The 20,926-nt window shown below is 39.1% G+C and overlaps 1 protein-coding gene across 2 annotated transcripts in view; it reads left to right on the forward strand.

Moving 5' to 3' along the window:
• The window catches only part of MCTP2 (multiple C2 and transmembrane domain containing 2), a 257,936-nt gene that overhangs the window by 141,022 nt on the left and 95,988 nt on the right, over positions 1 to 20,926 (forward strand). For both annotated transcript variants that reach the window (XM_030815066.1, XM_003268529.2), the window contains 2 exons: positions 11,735 to 11,837; positions 13,135 to 13,237. In XM_030815066.1, the coding sequence (XP_030670926.1) occupies positions 11,735 to 11,837; positions 13,135 to 13,237 (206 nt within the window). The remainder of the gene's footprint in view (positions 1 to 11,734; positions 11,838 to 13,134; positions 13,238 to 20,926) is intronic.

Raw genomic sequence — 20,926 nt, forward strand, 5'->3', positions numbered from 1 at the left:
TTGAGGCTTGTAGGTGAAGTACTCAGATGATTGCTCTTAATATTCACTAGTATCGTTGCAAATGTTTGTAATCTCATGTTAATTAAGACATTTTTCTTTTTACTTACATTTTACGAAAACAGTCAACATTTCACATGTGCCTTTGACATTAGTGGTTCTGTCATCCCTAAAGCACATTTAGAATTGCCTATGAGTTGTCCAGAGAAAATTATTTTTAATTCCATGTAATGGTTTACATACAGCGCTTTTCGAATGCACAATTGTTGTTCTCTCAGGAAATGTCTCCAGCCCCAACAACTCATTTATGCCGTCCAGCATTTAAAAAAATTCTTTCTGTAAGTTGCATATATATATATATATATTATTTTTTAATCTCCAGTGACTGAAATGCATTAACAGTATTTTTTGAAGGCTTGTTTACAGCAACATCCATATGTGGAAACCCTTTGTTTTTTTTAACCCGAGATGGAGTCTTGCTCTGTCGCCCAGGCTGGAGTGCAATGGCGCCCTCTTGGCTCACTGCAACTTCCGCCTACTGACTTCAAGCAATTCTCCTGCCTCAGCATCCCTAGTAGCTGAGATTACAGATGCCTGCCACCACACCTGGCTAATGGAAACACTTTTGAAAAACTTAATTTATTTAACCTGTCCTATCAAGTAACCTCCATAAAGCCCCCAAAACTAGTTTTTATAAAGATTGTTTCAGGCCAGTGTATCATCTCCAAAGAGTATTTTGACTATTAAAATAAAGTGAATAGGAGAAGATACCTGAAGAAAGAGTCTTTGTAAAGACCCTCTCTATGGAAGAATAATTTTGGGAGAAATGTTTTCATTTTGTTGTTTTATGTTCAAGGTATTCAGTAGATAGTTTTGGAGTGCATGAAGGTAAGTACCAACAAATTCCAATAACGATAGCAGTAGTTAGAAATGAAATAATGCTGTGTGGTTCGACTAAATGCCCTGGTGTTTTACTATTTCTGTATTTATGAGAAAATTATTGCTATAGTTAATTGAGGAAAAGTGATTTGTCATTAGCTGAACATGTGTTTAGACCATAATGATCTTTGTTTGTAGAACTGAATTTCACAGTCTATGTTTATACATTGTCAGGCTCCTGTGTGAATCCCCCAGAGTGTTCCAACCAAGGCACTGCTTTAGGGCTACAAAGTGGAGTTACTCCAGACAGTTGTAATTTAACTTTTCTATGTGAAAAAAGAAATGGATTCACATTACCGTGAAGTAGCAATGAATACCTCTAAGAGGTTAGTGATTGTGGCCTACAGTGGGGATCAGGCATTATTGCTGTTATCATTATTGTTACCAATTCAAAGTATGTAGTCAAAAAATAAAACAGACCTCAAGAGTGTCATCGGATCAGGATCAGAAAAGCCACCCATTTTTGTCAGTGCCAGGAACATTTAAGAAATAAGTAACTATTTCTACTCTATACCCTCCATTTTCCAGTCATCTTACTGTATCAATGAGCGTTCATTTATTGCAGTTGCTAGGGGAGTAAAGCATTCACCCACAAATTTTTAAAAAAAATGCATTTACTCCAAATAACCAGAGACATTCTCTAAAGAATGATGGTCATTTTAGACACGGTGCACAAGGGAACCTTTCATTCTTTCCGCTTTTCTTTTTATCATATGTTTTTATTTTGTGGTAATTGCATGTTTCTAAGAACAACGTGAAGTAACCACAATAATTGATGCTTCAGTTTAATTTCACCTAAAGTTCAGGAATCCTGATAAAGCAAAAGTCCATAGGGATTGGTCTTGGCAGTAGTCCATACGGAGGTTATAGTTACCGTTTTGGGGGCAAAGAGACTGCACGTCCTGGAGGAGGAGTGAATGCATATGGTAAACTCTGTGGTCAGTAGTTTCCTAATTTTAAAGACATCTGTCTCTTTTTGAATAACCATTAGAAAAAGAAAATAAAGGTCATTCAAGCCACTGGAATCAAATTAGAAGGATATTCCCTGTTGTTATTGATGTTATGATTATATAGTCATAAGAAATTAAACTTTGGAAAAATTGAATACTCATTACTATGTTAGTATTTTAGAACATTAGAATAAAATTTATATAGTAAGGTGAATTTATTTCTCATAAAGTTGTTTTATCTATAAAGGAAAATAGTGTATACATTTTCAAATGTGTTAAAAGATATGAATAAGCCTAAATCTGTGTATATTACTAGTATTATGATATTTACAAATGGTAAAGTCTTTAATTCTCTAATGTATAAAAAGGTATATTTATTGTTTTTAAATTATGCCTTTTTAAATATGCTATTTGATTGTGATTGAAGCTATCTGTTAATACATTTAAATGTATATTTATCTTGGCATTTTTTAGAGTTTCTGACATTTGTGTACATGAGAGAAGACTTTGTTCAAAGAATCTTAAGTAATCTATCTTCTTTGGAGCCTATCTCTCTAAAATTGGTAAAAGCTATTTTTTCTCAGGTCTATGCCGCCATTAGATGTGGATAGCCATAAGCAGTTATTCTAGTAGAAAAGCCTGTCAAATATTTTTTAAAGAATTTGCTTCACAAATTCCTTGTGCCCAGTGTAACCTAACATTTTTAAGTAATAGGTGATGCAGCCTATTACTTAATGTCATTACTTTCATAGTAAACCAGGCCACAGCCTTGATTCATGAAACGAATGATAAATTGTACTCGGAGGCTCAAGGTGAATAGCTGTGTGTAATGTTTGACAAGACCAACATACTTCACTCAGCTACTGCTAGTCTTAAAACACAGGTATTTTAAGAAGAAAATAACTCACATTCTAATGAATAACTGAGAAAGAGAAACATTTTATTCTGGACAATGCTGAGAAATGGACAGTATAGCAGGTTTCATACCTACAGTAGAGGCCCAGACAGAAAGTCATGGTATATGCTGCCCAGGGGCACATCTGATCATAAATTAATACTGTTGAAAGAATATACAAAGTTAATCTCATAAACTGTAAAAAGAGAATATAGTAAACAATGGGTTAATGGGAAAATTGTTAGAGAATTGAAATGTTTTTCATCCAGATTGTATCACCTTTCAGTATATGTGACAACACCTATGTTACCCATTGAGATCAGCCAGTGAAGAGTAGGAAACTGTCTTGGTATGCCCAGCACATGTGTGCAGATTATTCAGGACAGCCTTATTATAATTGATAGTATGCTGCTGAGAAGCTGCCAGGATTGTAATGTGCTGGGGTTAATTCAGCACAAGGAATCGAAACCATCATGGACACCATTGGCATGATGCATGTGCCGAGATTCCACACCAGATCAATGATTCTTCCTTAGCATTCTTAGAATCAAAATGTGGTTTCATACAGCTACCTTCCTGTTACCCTAGCTTTCTCTTTATTAGTTTTATTCTCTAAAATAATTATTGTAAGAGACTTCTTTCCCCATAAAGGATGTTCCAAAGGCAAGAGGCCATTCTTCAGTCTCCCTCTGTTTCACACTCATGGTCCTTACCCTGTTCCTCCCAGGATGCCCCCTACCCACTCAGAATCCTACATAATAGGGGAACTGGAAACTTAGGGGAGTTTACTTTAAACTCACCATGCCAAGAGTAGCAACAAAGCAATCAGAGCAGCCCTCCACGCCTACCTTGGTGTGGGAGGATATGAAGTGACATAACAGCACAACAGAAAATGCAGTATAGGCTTCAATATCCTCTCTTTTTATAGCACAATCCCGTTGTTTAATCCATTCTCACATTGCCATAAAGAAATTCCTGTGACTGGATTATTTATAAAACAAGAGGTTTAATTGGCTCACGGTTCTGCAGGCCGTATAAGAAGCATGACAGCCGACAGCTTCTGCTTCTTGGAAGTCTCAGGGAGCTTTTACTCTTGATGGAAGGCAAAGCAGGAGCAGTGGAGCAGGAATCTGACATGGCAGGAGCAGGACCAATGGATAGGGGATGTCTATCAGGAGATAGCACCAAGAGGATAGCGCTAAACCATTCGTGAAGGATCCACCCCTGTGATCTAATCACCTCCTGCTGGGCCCCACCTCCACCACTGGGGATTACACCTGGACCTGAGATTTGGGTAGGGATATAGATCCAAACCATATCACTCATCTTCATTTTTCATGTTTCCATTATTCTAATAATCTATATGTTATGATGAGAAGCTAGGGAATTATCAGGAGGCAATGGAGGGACAAAACTGGAAATATCATCTTGACTCACAATTTGGAGTTGCTTGCCTTCCAGAATTCTCCCGGGGATTTTTAATTTCACCCTTGAGACTTTTTGGCACTCTTTGCCATTAAAAAACAAAAAAAAAAACAAAAACAAACAAAACCCAGCCATCAATCATGAAAAGTTTCCAAATATATCTGGATCCTCTTGATATCTTGGTAATAAAGGTATCGCTTGGACCGTTTTCTCTTTCCATTGTTAATAAAGGAAATAACTCCCAAATTGGCATAATCTCAAAATATCTATCAGAGGAAAAATAAATATATGTTTCCAGACAAGAAATCCAGGTTATTATAAAGTGTCGTTATTTTGTAAATAGGCATGTTGGGGACCGTAACAATTGCCTGATCCGGGAGAATAAAGATGCATTTAATTCCAGAACTGCTGTTTCTTTCCAGGGAACCCAATATAGCTTCCTCTACCACTTTTAAAGTATTTCTCAACTTCAGGAAAGTCAGCTCGGGGGCAGTTCTGGTAATCGACCACAGATACTCATTGAGCACCACACTTGGTTAACAGACACACCCTTAGGCAGCTTGTGATCCCTACGAGAAGGCTCAATCTTCACTCTGCCTTCGCTCCTCCACTGCAGGACATCAGGTGTAGGAGGTGGTGCGTACCTTTGAAATAGATGGAGACCTTCTTCAAAATCAGGGGGTTGCATTTCCAGTTCACTGGTTCCTTGGCTATGCCATCAGGAGGAGCCCTTGGTCTGTCCCCCACACAGATTTGAGCCATAACTGCAGTGAAATATTCCACTCCTTGGGTAAGTGCATGAGCCTTTTCCAGGGGCCCTGGATTCAGCCTTAACTAAACCAATGTCCAGTTCAATGATGTATTCATTGAAGATAAAAATTAGTGGCCATGTTTTTGCCTTTTGTTTGTACGGTAGCTGTCTCTCATTTTAATCCCTATGTATAATGACATGGAAGATATACAGAAGCAGAGACTCATGGAAGATATACAGAAGCAGAATCTCAGTTCCCCCACATACTGGCCTTAGGCTCCCTCTAAGCCTCCATGTCCTCATGGGTATTTTAAGGGTTAAATCAAATCCTAAATGAACATGCCTGATATATATTTTGTGCTTAATAAATGTTTTTCCCATTCTTTATTAAATGCATTTTATTAGAGTATATTTGATCCATGAAGAATTGTATAGGTTGTTTTGCTCACATATTGTTTATAATTTCCCTAATTTTAGATCATGTTAGACATATAAGCTGATAACCACTTTTATCTCTTCAGCCACTTTTAGAAATCTAGTTACCACTCTAAGATGTTTCTTTTTGTTTCTATTTCTATTGAGTGCTTAAAAAGAAGACAAAAAAATATGCTTCATGGTAGAGAAATTCTCATACTGAACTACTTTAGTGCTTGAATTTTACGTTTTGATAATGTGGATAACAGTTTTATTAGTATAAAACAGCTTGGCGTGTTCATCTTTTTGTTGTTGTTGTTATACAAAAAAGTACTATCGTCAAACCGTTGATCAAAATAGGGCACTTAGACCCCACATTATAGAGTAAAAATGTTTCTGCCATGTACTATAATACTGACTTTTGAGTTGTTTCTGTAAATTATAATAGTGACTACAAGTTTTTTGATATTGCTGTTTTTGTTTTGAAACATAAGACTGCGTGTGTCAGAAGAGGAATAGTCTCACAGTTATTGTTCACTGAGTTTTAAACCACATGCCCGTATTATAGTTTCATTTAATTGTCTGTCTCTTGAAGCTGTATCCATAGCAATACCTCGTCTCTTAAAGATGCCCTGTTTTCAAAGGGATGGCTATAATTGCAATTTCTAGAAAGCTCAGTAGTCGTGATTGAATGTTTTTAATTTTCAAGAGATCTTCATGGATAGCTAAGCCCAAATCAAGACCAACTTTTGAAAAACACATTAAAAACTACATAAATCTGCCTCTGGCAGGCCATCTGCTTCAACTGCCTGCCAAAGAACATGGACTGTAGTCATTGCAAAGTTTGGGAGTATATGGATGACTTAGTGGTTTACAACTTAATGGCACCATGAGGGTGAATGAATTCAGCTCATTTGTGACATTCCATGAATTAACAGAGGAATTGCTTCCATATTAATGGGTGGGTTCTTAGTAACATTTAAATTTATTTAGCAAATATACCTTTTCTATTCTATGTGATACCTTGTGATTTTTCCTTGTGACATGGTAGAAAAGAGGAATTGGTCCCTGACCTCATATGAAGTGACTGATTTAACCAGTGGCTGTCTAATTTCAATTATACTGCTAAGTTCAAGAACGTGTGGTGTTTATTCTTACGGAAGGGATGCCTGACTGGAGATACTGCAGGAAGTGATGTTCTAGCAGAGATGTCAAATGGAGACATGAGAAAGAGTTGGCACCGCAGAGATGAAGGAAAGACACTTGAAAATGAGGAAACAGCAATGTTCCAGGGCCTGCCCAGCTTTTTCAGAGGTCTGGAAGAAAGCAAGCAGGACTAGAAGACAGAAAGCAAAAGGAACCTCTGAGGGGAGAGGATGTTAATGTCTTAGGTGGGACTGGATGACTTAGGAGCTTCGGGGCCAGGTGAAGAAATTTGGAAAACTATTAAGGGAATGATATGATCTGATATAAACTTACAAAAGTTTATTCTGGCAGCTGTGAGGAGCAAGGATTTTGAGAGGAGAATGAAAATGGGAAGATGTTAGACAAGATCAGCGAATGATGATATTGCTGAGGGGCTTGAGAAGTAGCAGGGAAGTGGAGTTAGAAGAAGAAAATATTTAGGGTCAAGCACAGTGACTTGCACCCATAATTTCAACACTTTAAGAGGACAAGGAGGGAGGATTGCTTGAGCCCAGGGGTTCCAGACCAGACTGATCAACATGATGAAACCTGGTGTCTACCAAAAAAAAACCAAAAAACAAAAAAAAACCAGGTATGGTGGCATGTCCTTGTAGTCCTAGCTAGTCGTATAGGCTGAGGCAGGAGGATTGCTTGAGCCCAGGAATTCAAAGTTACAGTACCATGAGCTATGATTGCACCATTGTACTCCAACCTGGGTGACAGAGTGAGACCTTGTCTGTATTTAAAAAATAAAAATAAAAAGGAAACTTTCTCATATCACTCATCTTGTTTGCTCTAGGCATTAGAATATAGGATTATCAGAAATTCAGATAAATAACATTTTAGCAAGGTGAAGTCCTATTCTTCCTTTACTGTTCTGGCAGTCCTAGTACGGACCTGTCTGCCCCTTGTTCTATCTGTCACAGCAAAGTGAGCAGATCTTTGCTTGTGTGATGCTGAAGAAGTCATTATTTGTCCTAGAGAAGGCCAGGACCCATCTGGAAAGGCTGGGCGTATATGAAAAGTTAGGCCTAGAAGAACAGAGATCAACATTTCATTTTCTTTTAAAAGCCCCCCTCAGCTGCTACCACAGTGCTTTGCACATTCTGAGGATCATACAGGAGGCATTATAATGTCCAAACTCATTATCATAGGAGTCTGGGGTCTCCCTGGAGGTTGCAGAGAAAGTTCCACAAAGAAGGCAAGGTTAAACTAGGCCTGAGAAGTTAGTTTTTTGGTTTTCTTTTTTTAAACGTTTGTTTTCCTTTTTTGGAGAGCAAGGAGATTGGAAGGGCATAGAGGGACAAGCTATTCCCCGTGCAAAGTAGGAAGCAGAAATGAGCCCTGTTACTCTGTGTGCAGGACAGGATAGAGCAGCCTAGTGTAGTTAGGAGTGGAGGAAAGAGACACCAACCTTGCTAAGAGTTGGTGAACAGTGGGTAGATAAGGATGGGTTATGTGGGGTAAACAGAAAATATAGATTTCCAGAATTGATCAATTAAAATGTGCTCCAATATCTGATAGTAAGGTTTGTAAACAAATGGTTGGAAATAAGACATGAAAATAGAGTTTTAGAAATTTTCATCTGGAATGGCTCTGCTGTCCTCCCACGTCCCCCAAGCCTCTCTGAGCTAAAATGCTCCATATTTAGTTTCAGGAATTGTGTTGGGAGGCTGAGGCAGGTGGATCACCTGAGGTCAGGAATTTGAGACCAGCCTGGCCAACATGATGAAACCCTGTCTCCACTAAAAATACAAAAATTAGCTGGGCGTGGTGGCGCATGCCTATAATCCCGCTACCCGGGAGGCTGAGGAGGGTGAATTGCTGGAACCCAGGAGGCAGAGGCTGCAGTGAACCAAAATCACACCACTTCACTGTAGCCTAGGCAACAGAGTGAGACTCTATCTCAAAAAAAAAAGAAAAGAGTTATCAAATGAATGAATGAATGATGTGACTATTGTAACACATTTATTATTTGTCATTCAGCTTCTATAATTGATACAAAGGTAAAACTGTTTAAGTGAACCCCCCTTACTTGCCATTCAAGAAATACAAATAAATTTTAAAGCAATGTTGGAAAATAGCAAAGGCTATTGAGTGCAAAGTGCTAAACCTCAATGTGAAACTGAATTGTCAGTGGCATAAATGTGTCAAGGTGATGTGGCTTCTGGACACAGAGGAGGTCTTCTAGATGTTTTTCCTGTGAAATGGGTGGTACAAAGAGGAAAAGTACAGCCTCAAATATTATGTATGTCAGTCTGCCTTGTCCTTTTCTCTCAGTACCATTGGTGAGCATTTGGACATTTCATTTATTATGAGAGATACTTGTTATCTCAAATAAGAATATTTGTTACTGAAATTTTACTCGAAGTCCCCATGTATCTGAAACTTCTTAAGAGAAATCAATCCATAAAATGTGCGTAAATTATTCTATAAACATTTTAATGTCTTTGTTTCTTCTTCTCTCTGTTTATTCTGTAATATTAATAAATGCAGCATTTTAATGAGCTTTGACTGAATTATCTTCAGAGAGTTGGTACAGTGTGTTCCTTGGAGACACGTAACTGAAGTTCCTGGTTTCTGGAGGAAAGTCTGTTCCTCATTAGCTGGGACAGCTAAGAGTGTGCTTGCTTAAGAGAGTGGGAGCCACAGAGCGAGCCCACCTGTGCCTCAACAGGACCAGGCAGCATCTCTGCCCTGCTGTGGAGTAACCCCAGGGTTTTCATTAAAAGTGTCAGACGGTTTCCCTGGAGCAACTGCTGATGGCGTGTCATGCTGGCGTCTCTGGAGGAGCAGCGCTGACACCTACTAATAGTCTGACAAACGGTTAAGTAGCTGTTTCAGCCTGGGTTGAGAAATCAAGCATGGTATACCTGAGCATTAAGCCAAAAGTATGTGGTCTCTTCTTGTTCACAGTTGCTGAAGAGGAAATGGTGGTGGTCTATGTTGCTAGGCTAACTCCAGCCTCTTCCCCTTTTCCCAGCTAACTCCAGCCTCTTCCCCTGCAAACCACATGGCCAGAGTAAACTGTCTTTAAATAAACAAGACTTTTTGTGGGTGCCGATGGATTTTTATGTTAGTTTGATTTTGACTCCCCAGCATCTAAAATCCCTTCCGTGTTTGAATCATTTCCCATTGTGTATTTTGAAGAAGAGGTCAGAGCCCACTTTCATTCACCGAAGCTACGAAGTCAGTATTCCCTTTGTGAGTTCTGGCCGTTCAGGCCTGGGTACTTGGCTGTGTAAGACAGGCCCCGGAGGCCCTTGCATCAGTCTTAAGTGAGGCAAAGAAGCAGGAGTAGAGAATTCATATTAGAAGTGAACTGTGGGGGCAGAATTCTAGGGAAGCAGAGGCCACAACAGACTTTTCCTGGTGTGAGATATGGGCTGAGTTTCTTGTGCTTAAGTATTCTTTGGTTTATAGTGATATTTTTTAGCCTGATTCTCTAGCCATTGTAGGAATTCTGAATGCTGTTTGGTACTATCTTAATAAATTTCTTTTCTGCTATATGTAGCGGGTACCATTTCCATTGTTTGCAATTGAAAACCCTCACTCATTCCTTTATGTCTGTGGCTTGATCATTGTCTACGAGTAACTGAAATAGTAGCATTGACTTAAAAGCTGTGGCGAGGAATCTAAGTGTCCAGGCCACTAGTCAGTTGAGCGGAATCTCCTGTTTAATACTATTCATCACCCATGCGTCTGCTCTTCTTCTCCTCCCTTTTTAAACAATAATCTTCATGCAGGCTCCTGCAAGTATCAGTATCTCTATTGATGTGCTGTACCTCAGAGCGCCTGGTTATTAAGCGAATTAGACAGAGGTTCAGTGACCTGAATGGTAGGCCAGCAGGTCAAGAGGCCTGAGCACTCTCTGGCTGAGGCCCTGGCCTGGGACTCCTTGGCCATTTGTTGGAACAGCATCTGTCCTTGTGCCCCCAATTAATTTAGCAAGTGCTGCTTTGTAAAGTGCCAGTGTGCTGCAGACGCCAGCAATGCATTAATGTCCTACGGACATTATGGAGCCATTCATTCTTTCCCTGACAGTTCCAATTCCAGATCCTTCCGCCAAACACAACAAAAGGGAAGTGAGTTTTTTGGTTGATAACACTGTAGGTCTAACTTTGAATTTGGAAATTTCTTACCTTTTTTGGTGTGCAAATATGGGAGATAGGGTAGAAAGAGAAGAGGTGAGAAGTGAAAGATGAGCTTAATTTTTTTTAAGTTAAAAACTCTGAACTTTATTGCGTTATACTTGTTTTTTGTTTGCTTTATGACACCAAAAATGTAGCTCATGTATTCTCATAATGTACTGAGTATACAGGATCATGAGTGTTTGTGACCATTTGCTTAGGAGCAGAGCTTAACTCCTAAAGAGCCATTTTTACACTTTTTCTCACTTCCTCTTATAGCCATGTAGAAGCCTGTAAGTTATAGTTTTCCAGTTCTAGAATAGTAATTATACAGATTGACTTAGAATTTAGGAAGGAAACAGAGATGAATTTCATTTTAAAAACAAAGAAATGGGCTCTCATGCCAAATGGATTCCCACTCCTGTGAAATGTGTGGCCACTGGCTTTCAAGGCCTGATCTTGGGTGGTATATAGTCCGTTTTCACGTTGCTGATAAAGACATACCTGAGGCTGGGTAATTTATAAAGAAAAAGAGGCTTAATGGACTCACAGTTCCATGTGGCTGGGGAAGCCTCACAATCGTGGCAGAAGGCGAAAGTCATGTCTTCCATGGCATGAGGCAAAAGAGAATGAGAACCAAGTGAAAGAAAAACCACTTATAAAACCATTAGATCTCATGAGACTTATTCACTACCACGAGAACGGTATGGGGGAAACTGCACCCATCATTCAATTATCTCCCGCCAGGTCCCTCCCACAAGACATGGGAACTGTGGGAGCTACAATTCAAGATGAGATCTGGGTGGAGACACAACCAGCCCATATCAGGTGGTGTGTTTGTTCTAACCCGTTAAGTATGCTGAAGGTACAACACTTGTAGCCTCTGCCTGTCTCCTGGATTCCCACACAGGGCCTCCGTGACTCATTGGAAAAGGAGTCTTGCCTTCCCTCTTTCAGCAAGCACAACTTTATCTGCTTGTTGTTCACATTGCCCTCGTCCCTCTTGAGATTCACTTGTCTTTGACCAATGTGTATGTTATCTTTCCAGGGAAGAGTGACCCATTTTGCTTGTTGGAGTTAGGCAATGACCGACTTCAGACGCATACCGTCTACAAAAACCTCAACCCTGAATGGAACAAAGTTTTTACGTTGTAAGTGCTTTAGCCTCTGGAATTATTTGTGCTATGCTTGGAAGGTAGTCTGGGGCTCCTGAGTGGAAGTTTCTGTCCATTTTTATGGGCAAAGAGTAAATTTTATTGTTTTTTTTCTTTTGAAAACCTTTTATCCTTTCATTTTATAGAGTGTGGTGTTAATGATAGACCATTTGGAACTGCAAGGGACGGTTATAGGAGGCATTTGTAAGGTAGATCTTTTAGTGACTAAATTAATCTATGAGTAAATGGAAGCTTCCATATTTCTAGGTTAATTAATTCATGGGTTAAGGAAATGGAGACCTGCCTTAAATTCAAGGATCTTAGGTGTTCTAAGATCTGCCAAAATCTTCAGGAAAATACAGATTATCTGTGACTCCTTAGAGACTCCCAAAGACTCCTTATATTCCAGTTTATCTGAGCAACCCATCCCACAGTTATTCTCTGCCCACACTATCAAACCCGGGCATTTAGGAGGCTGGATAGATTTAAGATCTTAGTTTGCTTTAGATTTCAAGGCACCTGAACATTGAGGGGAGGCCCTGTTGAATTTGGGTAAAATGGTGACATACCACCCCCACGAAGCTAAATCAATGCTCTGTCTGTGCTTATAAGTGAAAAAATATAGTTCATTTTGAGTAGAGTTGATGCTATTAGCAGAATGTTCCCAAGGATCTATGAAAAGTGGATTCACTCTGCTAAACACCTTTGCCAATGGCCAGATGTAAGTAAGAGTCTCTTGTTTCCCTAACACGTTGCCAACGGCCGTGGCTCCATTTTTCGTTGTCCCTGGTATCTGGCTTCTGGTCAATATTAAAATATATATATGTTTAGTATTTTGTCTTTCAACAAGAGAGGGTTTCTATGCATTTCAGGAAATAGTGATTTTTCACCACCATTTTATTTTAAAGGTAATTCTTAATTTAAAAAAATGTTAACTCTTTTCATTCGGAAGCTTTTTAAAAATTACTTTGGTTGGACACTCTGCTAATGCTTTCTCCCTATCTCTTTCTTTATTTTGTTTCTTTGAAAGTCCTACCCTTGAGTGCAGATATACTGTTTGAAAAATGTCATAGTAAAAAAGTTGACTTCTTTTTTTCATATGGATGTCTGAATCTTCTATGATGGAAGGTTTGGGAATACAGTCAGTTTGATTTAATTTTTGGAATTTAATTAAATGGTAGTTTTATACTCTAAGGACATACAGACTTAATTAGTGAAACAGTGTTTCCAGACCTTCATGGAACAGACTTCACTTGTGTGTTTTTGTATATAATACATGGTATTTTTGTTACAGTCCCATTAAAGATATCCATGATGTTTTGGAAGTGACAGTGTTTGATGAAGATGGAGATAAACCCCCAGATTTTCTTGGAAAAGTTGCCATTCCCTTGCTGTCCGTAAGTTTCCTTTATTAATAAACAATTTGTGAGTCATTTTATAGTTGATGAGTTTCTATGGTCTAGAGTTGCTTTATCTTTGTCAATGTGGGGGAAAAATATCCTCCTAACTGTAGCAGGAAACGACTGTTTTATTCCTCATTCTTATCCGGTATTTTCAGTAGTTTCAGATATAAAGGGATATAATTTTTTTCTGTTTCTGTCCAATATTGACTTAACCAACCAAAACATTTTGACCAGTTTTTCAATTCATTTTCAGTCTTTCCATCTTAAGATAGGAATTTGTCTTTGGTTACAAGGAATATAGAAGAATGACTGATTTTCTATTTATTAATGAAAAACACACATGTGCTTCTTTATACCTCCTTACTGTACATTTCTTCAAAGATTAATTGTTGGTAACTGTACATTTGTTCTCAGTTCTTCTAAAGACCATGTTCCCAAAAGTTCTATTTGTCTTTTTAGTAGTCATGTTTGCTTTCGGTCTCAAAATTAAAAAATGCTTTGTGGAAGAAAGCAGAGAGCCTTTCTTGGACAAGGAAAAGTATTTTGGCAGTCCAGCTGTAAGATAATGCACCAGGGTCAGTGAAGGAAAAAATAATTACAAAATTCAGAAAAGAAGGCACCAAAGAATGCCTTTACATGGGTTGGGGGGAGGCTGGGGAGTGAATTCATCTCTTAATTAGACAGTAATGTATGTACCAAATGTACTCTTTGAGAAGAGAGAATTCGAGTTTTTCATCCAACCATTAACACAATTTGTTTTAGGCTTATTATGGCTTTATCAGCCAATGAGACTTTATTCTTCCCAAAGACTTATTTTTCCCAAGCTATCTGTGGATTTTTGTGGATGGAGCACTCCGTAATTTAACCATGAGATTAGCCTAACTCACTTGATGTTTACAGAGGGAGGAATGCCGTACTTCTTAATATCTTTTCTTCTGTGTTTGCGTGCTTGGCTAATTTCTCCCTGAGTTCTCATATCCCTGATGTTACTCGGAGAGCCTGTCTGGAGCATCTGCTCCCTGGTACGGCTGGCTCCTGCCACATGCTCTGAGCCATCAGCACCAGCCGAGCAGCTCTCAGAGAGGAGACGGCAATTTGGGATTTCCCCCCCTTTTTTTATTACAACTTTGTCAGTTATTCTCATGGGAATACATGTAACCAGTATGTGGGGGACACTTTAAAGAGGTCTGGGGGACTCGAAGCAAAGACTTTCCTTGACAGTTTTCTCATTTCTCTTTTTTTATTCCTTGCTTGGTGAACATGACTTTAAAAAAAAAAAAAAAAACTCCCCTCTGTTTTGTACCTAAAAGTTTTGCGTGTTTGGTCTTTCTATAATACCAACAATTGACAGCTCACCCGCCTGCCTTTCTTTCCCCAAACCGTTACCCACTTCTGTCTTTCTCTTCTTCCCTCCTTGTAGCCAACCTAAAAAAAAGTCAAGGTGTGTGGTGGCTTGCATTCAAAGTAGGCTTTCACAAAAAATTCTACCTTGTATTCTGAAGGATCTGGTTTGTAAAAAGCTTTAGCTTAGGTTAGTGGTTCTTCCTTTTTCTCTCCTTCCTCCTTCCCCCCTTCCTCCTTTCCTTCCTCTCTCTCTCCTTTCTTCCCTAGAAGATCTAAGAAATTACCTCCAGCTTAATCAGGGTTTCTCAATCTTGGCACTATTGATATTTGGGGCCAGGACATTCTTTGTTATATGGAGCTGCCCTGTGCATCGTAGCATATCCAGCTGTCTCCCTGACCTCTACACACTAGATAACAGTAACACCTGCCCACATCCCTGCTGTGACAGCCAAATATGTATGTAGATGTTGCCAGATATTCTGAGGGGGTAGAGATCACTTCCAGTCAAGAACCGCTGACCTAAACTAATGCATTTTTCAAAACATATCTTTCAAAATACAAGGTAGAATGTCTCATAAATGACCTGGCTTAAATGTAAGGAGTCCCTGATTGGGACTTTTTTCAGGTTGGTCATAAGCTGCCTTATGATCTGTTGTTCATTCATTTGTTCCACAAATATTCATCAAGTGTCCACTTGGTGCCAGGCAGTGCTTTAGGTGATAGAGCTCTAACAATGACCAGAGGGAGGCTCCCTCCTCACTTGGAGCTTTTATTATAGTAGCAGGAAACAATGCATACACAAAACAAAAGCAATATACAGAATGTTAGATGGTGAAAAGTAAAGAGGGAGAGGGTTGCCGGGAATATGTGTGGCGAAGGGCACTTTTTTCTAACTGCTAGCCAGGGAGGGCCTCATGGAAAAGGGGGCGTTTGAGTGGGAACGTAAGGAGGTGAGGGAGAGAACCATGTGGATATCTGAGAACTCCCTCCCAGGCAGGAAATTCTCAAGTTCAAGGGCTGTGAGGCAGAACCTTGACTGTCAAATTCCAGCAATGGCTGGGCAGCCAGTATGGATTGATCGAGTGTGCCTGGTGGCAAACAGGAAAGGACACAGAGGCAGGGTGGAGCTGGAGAGGACCCTGGAGGATGTGAAAGTGAAAAAAGTTGAAGTATTTTGGCATTTTCATAGTGGGGGATGGGAAACCACAAAGAGTTTCAGGCCAGGAAGTGCTTGATTTGTTCCACATGATGTGTTTGTTTCTAATATAAAAGTGCTGTGTACATCCAGGAATAACCCCTGATCTGCAAGGTCTCTACCTTGTAAAATAGCACAGCCTGGGCCATTCCTCTCAAGGCCTTCGGGGGTCCCTGGCATGGTGCACTCAATAAGATGCTTCGGCTGCTGCTGTTCACTCTGTTTCCATCCAGATTCATTTCCTGACTGATAAATTGGGGAAGTGATCATATCTTCTAGTGCATCTGTGTGGGCTCTCCCTGAAATTCAGTGGTCCATCTGCAACATTCCCTGTCCAAATGAATTGATTCTCTATCTAATATTAGATATAAATATGATCTTAAAATTGCTGTAACCCTCAATTTAACTGGCAAAGTATAAGCTGTAAGTTGTTTCATGGATCATTCTATTTTCAAGCAGTTCTAACTTGTGATTTAGAGGATGTATTTTAACCTACTTATTTAGATCTAGTTTTTCTTTTTTTCTTTAATCTCTTTTGAGTGATGCTTACAATAGAATAGTGAACTAGTGAGTTCTGTGCCGTGCACTTAGCATGCGCTGAATCATCAATTCTGTAAGGCCTGGATGAGGCAGGCTTTATTACTATGCCCATTTACAAATAAGGATACTGAAGCACCAAAAGGATCCTGTAGCTAGTAAGTAATAGAGACAGGATTTTAATTTAGGTAGTCTCATACTAAAGCCTGAGCTCCTAAGAGTTTGTTATATTGCCACAGTGAGTAATTATTAAGTATATATCATCTCCAAGAATCAAGAGGCTATTTTGTGTAACCACTGTGCTATGTGCTGTCAGGGTCGGGGTTGGGGGGTGGCAGGAGGGACGCAGACTTGAAGAGTTGGATATGTTGCAGGAAGGCACCTGTGCAATAAACACACGTAAGACCCAAATAAACACACAAGTCTCACCGGAACGAGAAAGGGCAGTGGGAAGTAGGAGGGATGGGTTTAAGTTTAGGAAGACTTAGGAAGCAGGGAGTTTGAGCTGGGTCAGGGATGAGTGGCGTGTTGATAGTGTGTGGCGGGTGAAGTGAAGAATGAAGGACATTCCAAACAGAGGGTCCAGGGAGAGAATGAGGGGAGCAGAGGTGTAGGGGAAAGGCCATGTCTGGGAACGAGGAGGGGCCCGGCTTCTGGGAGCTCAGGGTGGACATGGAGGGGAAGTGGGACACACTGAGGGCAGCCCAAGAAAGGTTGGGGAGGTCTCGGTTACTATTTTAGCAGGGAGCCACTGAAGATTTTTGACCTGGACGTAGAGATATCGGAGCAGTTGACTAGGAATAAAGTTTCAGCTCTAGTATGAAGCAAATTAGTGAGACAGAAGACTCTTTCCAGAAGACTTGGTTGAAACTCTGAGAATTAAGCATCAAAGAATGCCCTTAGATTTCATACTGTGTGCTTCTTTAGGAGAAGGACTTGTTTCTCTGTTGTTGTTGTTTTGTTGTTTTTAACATGAGCGAGAATCATAAAAATTGATTTGTTGGTGTTTCACTCTGATCTTTATAAGCTATGGAGCCATAATCAATAATACCTTCTTTTAGGTTTAAAAACAGAAATTGTATTTCTTGAAGAGGAATGTGAATAATTCTTTTGAGAATTCATTTTCTCTAATCAAGTCATAAACCGTAACTTGATTTACACTTTTAGAGAAAATGCAAACTATATTTTTAAATGTCTAAGTATAAAGTATAGAATATACTTCAACTTTTAATCTCACTCAAAATGGTAATGTGCTAAGTACATTTAAGCCTGTTAAATAAAGAGCCTGTTCTAAATTCACTATATCTTTTTAATCAAGGTGAATGTGCTGACTACTGGCTCATTTAAAATCCATATAAATATATTCATTATTGATGGTGAATTGTTCAAGGCATATATATATATATATGCTTAGATGTTTATCATAATTGAAAGAATACAGGCCAATGGGCTATCCTTCCATATATTTCATTTGTCTTCAATCTTTTTCAGAAAAATAGTTCTTTATATAGATATAGGATACTTTTTAATAAAATATTCATGGGTGAAAACAGTAGAAAATTGAGACTGGAATGCGTTATAATCTGAAGACTTCTAATATTTACTCATTTTCACGTTGCTCCTCTAATCTTCTAATCAGTAACATAGTAAGTGTGCACTGGAAAACACTAAGCACACTTTAGAGTCTTAAATCATGTCAGGCAGTAGACACTATCCTCTGATAATTCACTTACTCAATAGACTTATTTAATATTTTTATCCTCAGTTAAGTAATCTTAATTCTGTCCTGAAAATCAGGCTGGATTCTTCTCCTCTAGGCCATTCCTTTTTATTGAATCACACATTTACCCTCTCAAAATTACCCAATGGACCCATTTTAGAAGACTGAAAATCAGCTTTCATGGCAATCTGTAAAACAGGAAAAGCATGCATATATTGGTATTTCCTAATAACAAATAAGAAGTCATCTGCAGTTTGATGAAGACCTGCAATTTTTTTTTTTTTTTTCGAGATGGAGTCTTGCTCTGTTGCCTGGGCTGGAGTGCAGTGGCTTGATCTTGGCTCACTGCAACCACCGCCTCCCAGGCTCAAGCAATTCTCCTGCCTCAGCCTCCTGAGTAACTAGGTTTACAGGCACCCACCACCACGCCTGGCTAATTTTTGTATTTTTAGTAGAGACAAGGTTTCACCATGTTGGCCAGGCTGGTCTCACACTACTGACCTCAGGTGTTCTGCCCGCCTCAGCCTCCCAGAGTGCTGGGATTACAGGCGTGAGCCAACATGCCCTGCCAAAGACCTGCATTTTGAATCAAATGTGAGTCCTTCTGTGTGAGCCAGGCCAATGTCACAAATGACTGTATAATCTAAATTCTCAGCGTTCTCGGTGAATCCATGTACACCCAATAGCTGGCTGCACCAATAACAGCTTCACTTAATTAATTTTCTGGGACAAATTTTGTATAATGGCTTGTACCAAATAAATGCCGCGTATATCTCCATTTGCATTTTCGATTAACTCTATTGCCCAAGTTTCACCTGTGATGGGTTTGTGCATTGAAATGGACTTGAACAATCATAGGCTGTTTTAGGTTAATACAGAAATTTTTGCCCATTAAAGTAAATAATATTGATTTATAATTAAGCTTAAAAAAAAGTAAATCTGTTGCCAAGGTTTGGTTTTCCAGGGCATAGATTTGGTTGGGGAATTCCTTGTGAGTCAAGTTGGTGCCATAGGGTAGAGGGGCAGTGTGCATAGGTGAAAAGCAGAGTGGGATGTATCACCTGGGAAATTATTTGATAAAGACAAAACTTGAGTCCCAAATGGGGCAAAAATGGTCACTTTGAACGGAAATTTCAACTTTTCTCATTGTCTACTCCTGGTCCAATGTGACCATTGAAATAAATAAATGAAGACAAAATAACGCAAATTTCCTATTGGTTCTAGAAACTAGGAAAGAGTACCTTTAACATGCTGGAGAGATCCTGGACCCCATGTAGTAGACAGTCTAGGTATTTGATTAGAACAGACAGGCTAAGAGAGAAAGAATGACTGTAGGAGTCTCCGGATGGCAAGTAGAAAGCTGGGTGAATCACATGTGTTAGATGTTCAATCAGTTCAACTTTTCTATTAAGTGGAAAAACCTCTTACATGGATTCAAAGAGTAAAATCTAACTGCTGCTTCTTTGAGACACCTAAAACACAGTAATAAACGGATGAACAAAAGTATCCTACACAAATGTAAGTAAAAGGTAGGTCAGAAACTTAATACAGGTTTTAGGGATAAAAAAAAGATTGAATTAACAATAAGGTTATTATAAGGCCAGGCGCGGTGGCTCATGCCTGTAATCCCAGCACTTTGGGAGGCCAAGGTGGGCGGATCACGAGGTTAGGAGATCAAGACTATACTGGCTAACACAGTGAAACCCTGTCTCCACTAAAAAATACAAAAAATTAACCGGGTGTGGGGGCAGGTGCCTGTAGTCCCAGCTACTCAGGAGGCTGAGGCAGGAGAATGGCATGAACCCGGGCGGCGGAGGTTGCAGTGAGCAGAGATGGTGCCACTGCACTCTAGCCTGTGTGACCGAGCGAGACTCCATCTCAAAAAAAAATAATAATATTAAGGTTATTATAAATATGAACCTTTAAGTGGATAACTTTTCATAGAAATATATATGCATGTTAAAATAGGGAAAAATAATAAAACTAGAATCATCAAACAATATATATTATGTATTCAGCATTTAAAAAAATCAGAAACAGGCCGGGTGTGGTGGCTCATGCCTGTAATCCCAGCACTTTGGGAGGCCAAGCCAGGTGGATCACAAGGTCAGGAGTTCGAGACCAGCCTGACCAACATGGTGAAACCCTGTTTTCTACTAAAAATACAAAAAAATCAGCCGGGCGTGGTGGCATGCGCCTGTAATCCCAGCTACTCAGGAGGCTGGGGCAGGAGAATCGCCTGAACCTGGGAGGCAGAGGTTGCAGTGAGCCAAGATCACGCCACTGCACTCCAGCTTGGGTGACAGAGCAAAACTTCATCTCAAAAAAAAAAAAAAAAAAAAAAAAACTTGGAGAAAAAATAGAGCTATTCCCTCTATTATCGCATCTTTAAATTGATAATAGTTCCTATTGCATAGGATTGTTTGGAAAATCTAATGAGCTTATATGTTTATGAATTAACAATTAAAAATTAAGCCTTTCATGTCAGTTTTGAGCAATACAGAATTATAACAAATATGAAATTATGCACATTTCAATAAAGGAAATATTTGCAAATACTATCTGATAATATATTATCTTTGAATAATCTATCTGATGATATGTATTATCTATGAACATAAAAAAATTCATAGACAACATTTTGGAGTGACTAAAATGTCAGTAAGATCAACATTATGAAAATAAGATTCATGAGTATACACAACAGGAAAACATTTTTAAAAAGTGAAAAAGAATCCAAGACTATAACAGAAAACAACAACAAAAAAAATCATAATGTCTAAGATTTATGTGAAGAAATTCTAGGACTATACTGAAGGGCTTGAGAGAAATCATTGCAAATCATTTAATTTATAATCAACTTGAAGGATGAAGTCATTGAGGAAAT

This window comes from Nomascus leucogenys, chromosome 6 (genome assembly GCF_006542625.1).
Source record: "Nomascus leucogenys isolate Asia chromosome 6, Asia_NLE_v1, whole genome shotgun sequence".
Lineage (NCBI taxonomy): Eukaryota > Metazoa > Chordata > Mammalia > Primates > Hylobatidae > Nomascus > Nomascus leucogenys.